General features: G+C 44.6%; 1 protein-coding gene across 2 annotated transcripts in view; it reads right to left on the reverse strand.

Moving 5' to 3' along the window:
• EPSTI1 (epithelial stromal interaction 1) overlaps positions 1 to 2,279 on the reverse strand; it is an 87,226-nt gene extending 84,947 nt beyond the window's left edge. The window contains exon 1 of one of the 2 annotated variants that reach the window (XM_005308173.4): positions 154 to 2,279. In XM_005308173.4, coding sequence (XP_005308230.2) covers positions 154 to 347 — 194 coding nt within the window. In that variant the 5' untranslated portion in view covers positions 348 to 2,279. The remainder of the gene's footprint in view (positions 1 to 153) is intronic. The other variant, XM_065581195.1, reaches the window with a different exon arrangement.
• Positions 2,280 to 9,708: the final 7,429 nt, after the last annotated feature.

A 9,708-nucleotide genomic window follows, 5' to 3' on the forward strand; every position in this document is an offset into this window, starting at 1 on the left:
CTCAGGACTAAGGCTTTGGCTTTACATTTGTCAGGGTTAAGCACATCCTTTATATAAATACATACACAGAGTCAGGTGAAAAAACTGGCACTTAATACTCACAATATTATTGTGTAAATACATACAAACTTGGCTAAACTGGTTGCTACTCACTGCTGCTCCTGCTGCTGCCAGGTTGGTTTTTGGCTCCCCAACTCTTCTGGAGAAGTCAGGTCCCCCCTGGGATTTCCAGCTCCCTCTGTCAGCCCAGAGTTCTCCCGCTCCTGGTAACCCCTAGGATAGGAGGTGGTGGAGGCAGCAGCCACCCTGCGCCTGCTGTCTTTTTCCCATCCTGTTGCCCCATACATAGTCTTGAAGTGTGGCCTGTCTTGTCAAAGAAGGCTGTAAATCCAGCCCAGCCAGGGACTTTTGACAACAAAACAAGAAGCCAGGAAAAGAAAGAAAAAACTGCTGAGTTACAGTCGGTTGGTTTCGATTTCTTATAAGACCGCCCCAAACCAGCTCCTCCCTGCTCTGACACATGCAGGAGCACTTTGCCTTCCTCATTCACTCAATCACCTCTACTCCACCTGCAGCTCAAACTGATCACTTGACTAACAAGGGCACAAAAGGTTACTCGGAACTGGAGTTCATGGACAGATAGAAAGCTTTTCTGCTCTTCATTCTAATGGCCCAGACGGGTGACAGTTTGTGCAGCCTCAGCTCTCTTTGAATTAACATACCTGAAATATCTAAAGTAGGGGCTGGGTAAAAGCTAGATCCCTTTCAATTGTTGACTCCAGTGCCCCAAATTACACTACCTAACTGGAGAACAAGCCTAACTTTTCCTACTGCATCAAAAAATCCTGGCCCCCTGACAAATCCTGGCACAACAGTGTTGCAGTACCCCAGATCCAATACCTGGATCCTGATAGATCCAGCAGATGTTTGGCTCCAACCCTCCTAATATTACTGCCTGAAGAGAGAACAAATGTAGACACTCTTCTTAAACAAAAAAGAAAACAAAACCAATAAACTCTGGATCTTGATGCATCTAGTACAACAGCACCGCAAATACTCAGGTCTGGCATCAGAAATCTGCTGGATCCAGAACATTTTGGGAACCTGCTTCACAAATTTCACTGCTTAAATAGAGAACAAGTTTAGCTGCTCCTATTCTAATTTCTAACAAAAAAATCTGGATTCCAACACATCCCAGTGCAACAGAGCTGGAGAAACCTAGATCCAACACCCAAATCCTGCCAGATTCCTGCAAGTTGGGACCAGTTTCCCAAATGCCACTGGCTAAATAAAGAACAAGATAGCTGCTCAGATTGCACCAAAGAAATCTGGATGCTAATTCATAAATAAAACAGTATCAAAAAAATCCAGTGCTAACATGTAGATTCTCTATTCCACCAGGCTTTGGTCCCAAGAGCCCACATTTTATTGCCTAAACAGAGAACACATTTAGCTGCTACTACACCTAAAAAATCCAGACCCCAGTGTAATAGAACCACAAAAACTCAGATCCATCATCTGGATCCCGCTGGATCTTACCAGTTTTGGGCCACAAACACAGAAATTGTATAATAAAAATAGCCAGTGTTGCTTCTACTAAAAATTGACCACCAACATATCTGGTATAAAAAACAAACAAACAAAACAAAACAAAACAGCCACAAGTCTAATATGGGACCTTTATTGTGATAAATCCAGCAACTATTTTGCTGCAGGCCCATCATTTCTACCATCTACACTTATATGCATTTTCAGCTTTCTCCTAGCGCACCAAACTAATCCAGCTCCCTAACTGGGACACACAGGCATGTAATAACATGTTGGGGGGAAAGGTGGTTTGTTTGTTTGTTTTTGCAGTGTAAAGGGATCCTACAAGGAATACAGAGCAGGAAGGAAGGAATATTCTTTCTTGATTCTTTCTTTCTACCACCCTATGCATCCTGTCTAACGGGAGACAGTGGCAGTGTAGGCACTTATGGACAAACAAACAACACAGGAAGTTACTGGGCCTTCAGAATTCCAGCAGCAGTAAGGCACTTTCAGCCTGCTGCAGCATCAGGACCTTTTTTATCCTTCCTGAGCAGCAGCAGCCACAGCCAGTTATAGGGAAGTAATTACAGGGAGTCCTCGGACTTCCTATGCTTTTCAATTGACTGCCCGTTTCGCCCTTGCAACGCTTGTTTTGCCCTTAAGACAGTATTTGGTCCTGCCATGAGGGCAGGGGGTTGGACTCGATGACCTCTCGAGGTCCCTTCCAGTCCTAGAATCTATGAATCTATGAATAAGACGAACGCTGGCAGGGAGAACAGCACACACCACATGCTGAGACTCAGCCAATCACTGATTTCACTGGTTAAGCTTTCTGATTGGCTGAGCCCCGGGCTGGGAGCCAATCAAAAACAAGCAGCAAGGCTACCCAGCAACAAGCTACCCGGCCATGGAAGCCAATCAGACAAGTGACTGCAAGGGACCCAGACCTTCAGAGAACCCTCCAGCCAAGAGCCCTTCAAAAAGTTCTGGAAATTGGAAAGTCAAAGCATATGTGATTTTATTTGTTTATTTGAATGTTGTTTACCAAATAAATACATTGATGTTGCTACATTAGTCATCTATAATTCATTTAGTACAAAAATCTGGATTAATGTGGTGAAAATAGCATATCAAACCTTGGTTCAGGAACCAATCCCCCTTTATATCACTGATTCCTATGGAAAAGCGGTTTCAACTTACAACGTTTTGACTTACAATGGAATTCTGAGGATCGAATGGTGTCGTAAGTCTGAGGACCCCAACATTGTCATTTGAATTTCTGCCAACAGCTTCCTTCTGGTCTGATGGCTCCTAGTTGCCTTCAACTGCCACATATTTCCAGAACTGGTGATTCCTTTCCCAGGGGCCTGTGACATTTCTCCCTGATTGCCATATTAGTGTCGCTATGGTTCATATGGTGATGGTTCATGTAAGCGCTAATGACACTGCATCATGGGATATCTCACAGATAATAGATGACTTCAGGGAACTCAGAAGCATGCTGAAAAAAAGAATGCCCAAGCAATGTACTCTGAGATCCTGCCCCATGAGGAAAGGATAGCAGAGGGCAGAAGATTCTGGAAGTGAACCGCTGGAAGTGAACATCCACCCTATGCCATTAGGTAAATGGCATAGGGTGTAAGGTTTGGGTTTTGTGGAATATTGGTCCACCTTCTGTGGGGAGAGCAGGCTTTATAGTTTGGATGGCCTCCACCTCATTAGAAGTGGAACCGATCTTCTCAGGGACAGGCTGGCTAGAGTAGTGAGGAGGACGTTAAACTAGTAGCAAAAGGGAAAGGTAAAAAGAGGGAAGATCTGAGCACTTGGCACAAAATCGAGATTTTGAGAACAAAATTAATCAAGGAATCAAAGGACGTTCAGAGTAAAAATTCTTTAATTGCCTATACACCAATGTAGGAGCCTGGGTAACAAAGAAGATCAACTGGAATTGCTCATTTATGAGCAGAAATTTGATCTAGTTAAGGGATGGGCAAACTTTTTGGCTGGAGGGCCACATCTCGGTATGGAAATTGTATGGTGGGCCACCTGGGGCAGGGGATCGGTGCGCACAGGGGGGATGAGGGCTCCGGTTGGGGGTGCAGACTCTGGGGTGGGGCTGGAGATGAGGGGTTTGGGGTGCAGGAGGGTGCTCCGGGGTAGGATCAAAGGGTTTGGAAGGCAATCGGGGCTGGGGAAGGGAGTTGGGGCGTGGGGGAGTTCAGGGGTATAGGATCTGGGCGGAGCTTACCTGAAGCAGCTACTGGAAACAGTGGATCATCCCCCCTCTGGCTCCCATGTGGAGGCAGGGCCATGCCGCTTTGCGCGCTTCCCCGTCTGCAGGCACTGCCCCCGCAGCTCCCATTGTCCGCTGTTCCTGGCCAATGGGAACTGTGCTTGGAGCCGGAGCCCCTGGCTGACCCTGCTTCTGGGAGCCATGTGAAGCTGCTGCATGCATGGAGTGGAGGAAGGGAAATCCCCATTCCCCAGCTGTAGCACCGGAGCGGGGAAAGGTCCCAACCCCACTCCCCAGTGGGAGCTCGAGGGCCGGATTAAAAGGTCCAACGGGCCAGATGCAGCCCGTGGACCGTAGTTTGCCCACCCCATATCTAGTTGGTATTACTGAAACCTGGTGGGATTAATTACATGATATGAATATTAAAACCAATGGTTATTACTTATTTAGGAAGAATGGAGATGGCAAAAAGGGAGGGAGAATGGCAATTTATGTCAAAAATGGCATTACCTGTTACCAAATCACTGATAACTCAGAAAAAAAAAATCTTGAATGCTTATGCATCAATGTTCTAACAGATAAAGCACAAGATGGGGTATTAATTGGCGTTTACTACAGATCACCAAATCACACTAGGGAACAGGATGACCAGCTCACTACACTCCTATCTATAACGTATAGAAAAAAAAATGTGCGCAATCATTGGGGACTTCAGTTTGAATGACATATGCTAGGGGTCTTATGCTGTCAGTACTAAAACTTCCTTGGAATTTCTAAGTATGATAGATGCCAATTTCCTAACCCAAAAAGCGTTGCGGCCAACATGGGGGAATTCTATATTAGGCTTCATCTTGACAGATAAAGAAGAACTGATCAAAGAACTAAAAATTAAGGGTCATTAAGTAGAAGTGTTCATTGCTTGATCCCATTTATTATGTGAAAATAGAATAAAATCCAGATATAGTATAGATCTAGATCTATCTATCTATATCTGCTTAGCTATACTTGGTGCTTTACAATCATAATATCACAAAGCTTAAAGCAATTATGAGCCAAATCAGCTGAGAAGAATAATTTAATTGGAAAAACATGAATGATATGTATGAATTGTTTAAGAACATTTTATTAGATGCCCTGTAGCAAAGAGGTGTGCCCTCCCTCGGAGATTGACAGCGAGGGAGGGCCAGACATCCCCTGGTGGGCGGAACCAGGAAGTCCATGCCCACCACACCAGAAGCTGAGGGGCGCGACAGGAACCGGAACTATAAGAGGCGGGCCCTGCAACTCAGTTGGGGTGGAGACGCTGAAGAAGAAAGCTGCATCCAGCCTGCTGCTGGAGCCAGAAGGAGACTTCTGCTGTCCCGAGAATGCCCCTGAGCTACCAGAACTGCCAGACACACCTGATGCTGAGGAGCTGCTGGGATTGCCACTGGCAGTGTACCCTGGGGAGATGGAGGACAAACCCAGGATCCAAGTACTCTCTGAGGGAAGTGGACAAAGTATCCCAGGGTTACTTGCTGGGTTACTGGCTGGGTTGCTGGCTGAACCCAAGTCAGTGTGTTGTGGTTGGAGCTGCACTAACCCAGTGGCAGACCACTCTGCCACTGTTAGGGCCCTGGGCTGGGATGCAGTGGAGTTGGGTGGGCCTGCGTCCTCCAACCCCCTGTCACCCAACCTGTGGGGTGGCAGCCTCCTCTCCTTAGTCCAGGAGGCCTGTCTTAATCTACTGTCCACTGAGCTAGGATGCTAGATTGTGTTTGGGGCTCACCCCTGCCTAAAGGCTGGGCTCCTAGAATCTTACCTGTTCTACCTGGCTTGAGGGCTGGAGCTCTAGACTGCTTGGTGCCCCTCCCTGCCTAAGGGCCTGGGCGCCTGAACTTTTCCCTGCTTGACCCTGCCTGAAGGTTGGAGCCCTAGACTGCTTGGGGCCCTGTCCAACCTGAGTCTCTGGACTATTCACTGCTCTATCCTGCCTAAGGGTTTGAGCCCTAGAGACTATTAATTTCCCCCCTTTGTTAGACTGCTATTCCAGAGGTGTGACAACAAAAAAGTGTTGCCTCCCTCAGAGATTGACAGCGAGGGAGGGCCACACCGCCTACATGCCTACTGGTTTAAAGAGTGGCCTGATTTAGAGGGGGAAGTGAAGGCAGCTATAAATATATATATATAAGAAAAGGGATGTTGATAGTAGTGAATTTAAATTAGAAGCTAGGAATTGTAGAAAGTTGATAAGGGAAGCAAATCTATGGCCAGCAGTGTTAAGGAGACTAAGAAGGAGGTTTTTTTTAAAGTATATTAGGAACAAAAAGAATCCTAACAATGCTATTGGTCCATTACTAGATGGAAATGATAGAATTATCAATAATAATGCAGAAAAGGCAGAAGTTTTCAATAAATATTTCTGTTCTGTATTTGGGGAAAAAACATGATGTAAGCATATCATATGATGGTGATAACACTTTTTCCATTCCACTAATATATCAAGGGAATGTTAAAGAGCAGCTACTAAAGTCAGATGTTTTAAAATCAGCATGTACAGATAACTTGCACCCAAGTGTTTTCAAAGAGTTGACTGAGGAGCTCCCTGGGCCATTAATGTTGATTGTCAATTAGTCTTGGAACACTGGAAAAAGTTCTAGAAGACTAGAAGAACACTAATGTTGTGCCAGTACCTAAAAAGGGTAAACAGGATGACTCAGGCAATTATAGGCCTGTCAGTCTGACGTCAATCCTGGGCAAGATAAGGGAGCAGTTGATACAGGAGTCGATTAATAAAGAATTAAAGGAGGATAATATAATTAATGCCAGCCAACATGGGTTTATGGAATATAGATCCTGTCAAACTAACTGAATTAAAAGTTTAGTTGATAAAGGTAATAGTATTTATATCATATATTTAGACTTCTAAAAGGCGTTTTAATTAGTACCACATGACATTTTGATTAAAAAACTAGAATGATATAAAATTAACACGGGATACAGATAAATTAACTGATAGGTCTCAAAATGTAATTGTAAATGGGGAATCATCATCAAGCGGGCCTCACAAGGATTGATTTTTTGGCTGGTGTTATTTAAGATTTTATCAATGACCTGGAAGAAAACATAAAATCATCATTGATAATATATATAGATGACACAAAAATCGGGGCAATGGTCAATAATGAAGATGATAGATCACTGATACAGAGTCTTCTCCTTCGGCTGCCACCTTGACATGTTGGAGAAGCTTACGTATACTTAAGACCCTACAAGCAATGCCGTCTGGAGTCCTGTACTCCTGGTAGGATCACCCTTGGCAGTAAGGTCGAAGGCAAGGTACCACACAAATTGCAGCCCACCACAGCACAACCCAGTATAAGACCTCAACGGCAGAACAGGCAGATGAAGCAGGATCACCTCTCAATGGCTGCGGAAGTGGATGAAGGCTGCAACGGAGGAGAGACCCCCAGTAGTCTTGGACCTTGCCACCAGACACAGTTGCCTCTTCCACCAAGATTTGTGTGGCTGCTGGTGTGCATCAGCTCCCCCATATTAAACTACTCACATGCAGGCTTCTTTCACAGGAAGAACTTTTCCCCCACAGCTACCCATAAAAGTCCTGCAGCAATGGGCGAGTGACTACGGGGATAGGTGAAATGATCACCAGGAGTCACTAGTCACAGACCCACACTCAAGCGGTGATTGCAAGATAGTTGTCATGTGCCCCTGGACTGGGATAGGGGGCATTTTTGGCAGCAGCGGTCATGACTGAGCAGGCCTTTTTTGGAATCCTTCTGCTCACCCTATATGGGAAAGAGGCTATAAAAGGTGCCCCAAACATATTGGGTATCCCACCATACCTGACTGGATAACCGTGTCCAGAGGGATCACCTCCAATGCGGTCGAAAAACAAAAATGTTTTTTGCAACTTGGAATGTCCGTACCCTACTAGACGAATCAAAAAGTGAAAGACCCAAACACAGAACAGCAATTGTTGCCTGAGAACTCTCAAGGTACAACATCGACATTGCTGCTCTCAGTGAAACAAGACATGCAGATGAAGGCCACTTGAGGGAAGAGAACGGCGGTTACACTTTCTTCTGGAAAGCAAACCAGCAAGCAACAGGCGAATACACGATGTTGGCTTTGCAATCAAAAACCTCCTAGTCAACTGCCTGACTGAGCTCCCCATTGGCATCAATGAGCGCCTTATGACCCTCTGCATCCAATTGGTCAATAAGTCATTTGCCACTATCATCAGTGCACATGCACCAACTCTTGATGCTGAAGAAGAACAGAAAGAATCCTTCTACACCGACCTTGATAAAAAACAAATAAGATAATCCTCCTAGGGGACTTTAACGCAAAAGTTGGCCGAGATTCTAACGTATAGAGTAGCACCATTGGGAAAGAAGGAATGGGTAAGACCAATTCCAATGGCATCCTTCTACTCAGCAAATGTACAGAACATGACCTTGTGATCAAAAACACAGTCTTCAGACAAAGCAACAAGTACAAAACAACTTGGCAACGCCCCCGCTCAAAACAGTGGCACCTCCTAGACTACGTTACTGTAAGAACACAGGATCTAAGAGATGTCCAAATCACCCATGTCATGAGAGAAGCCGATGATTTCTGGACTGACCACTGCCTGGTGAGGTCAGTCATGTCCATCAGGATTGCACCGAAACATAGAAAGCAATCCAAATCACACAGACAGCAATACAACCTCCAAAGACTTCAAACCTTAGTGCACCAAGAGAACTTCCAAACACTCCTCAGTGAAAAACTGGCCATATGCACACCTGGAAATGACAACACAAATGTCAAAAAAGACTGGGAAGCCCTAAAACAGACCATCCATGAGGTTTGCAAGGAATCCATTGGCCTTGCTACCTGCCGCCATCAGGACTGGTTTGATGACAACAACTTTGATAGTGATAACACTTTTTCCATTCCACTAATATATCAAGGGAAATATCCTTTTGAACCAGAAGAGAAAAGTTTTCTGCAACTGGCAAAACCAACCACTATCTAGTCAGAAGCAAAGAAATGGAGGAAGTAAATGAACAAAGATAAGGAGGACAGATTATACAGACAAAGGAGAGGTGTGACAAATAAGGCAGGGCTTGAAATGAAGTTGGAGAGAGGAAGAACAAAAAAGAAGTGAGTTCTGAGCGAATGGGGTTAAAAATTAACATAGAACTGAGAGAGAAAATAGAAATGGGGACATGGAGGGATAAATATACTAGAATCAATGTATCTAGCTTTTATTTTGAAAATATCCTTCCTTAGTCATCTGGACCAGAACCAATGGAGCATGTGATTAGCTACAGAGGCAAGTAAATGAGGTCTGATTACATTTAATTTAATGGAGATGTCTGTTCTGGGCCCTTTAATTTGGACTGGGTTAAGATAGCGTGTACACTCACCGGTGAGTTTGTTTTACAAGTTTCTTTCTGTGCTAATCCACAGAGGATATGAGCTATTACAGACACCGGGTGCAGAAACTTGGCTCTTAAGCTCAAGCTATAGCAGCTCATGCTTTTAACTCTGAAGGTCTCTGTTTCAAACTCAAACATGTCGGCCAAGATGGCAGGCATCTCACACGTAGTAAATTCTTCTTCTTACTTTCTTTGTCATCCCACACTGTCAGGTGCATAAGATATTCACCGTTTTCTGCAATCTATATTGGTCTTGTGCTGGTCTGTTCAGGCCTCTGAGTGTCGTGTTGATACATTTGGCTTTTTTCTCTATTGTTCTGCACAATAGGTCACACTTTTTTCTCTTTCCAGGTTATGTACCTATTATCACTTGCCATGGAAGTCACATTGGTGGCATCCTTAAAGTGTGTCCTAAATATATCCATCATTGTCTTCTTACCATATTTGATGCTCTAGATTGGTTTGCACTACTTAGAATTTCTGATGTTGCAAGAAACTCCTTCCAATGGACTCTGAAGA

The sequence above is a fragment of the Chrysemys picta genome, chromosome 1 (genome assembly GCF_011386835.1).
Source record: "Chrysemys picta bellii isolate R12L10 chromosome 1, ASM1138683v2, whole genome shotgun sequence".
In the NCBI taxonomy this organism is placed as follows: domain Eukaryota; kingdom Metazoa; phylum Chordata; order Testudines; family Emydidae; genus Chrysemys; species Chrysemys picta.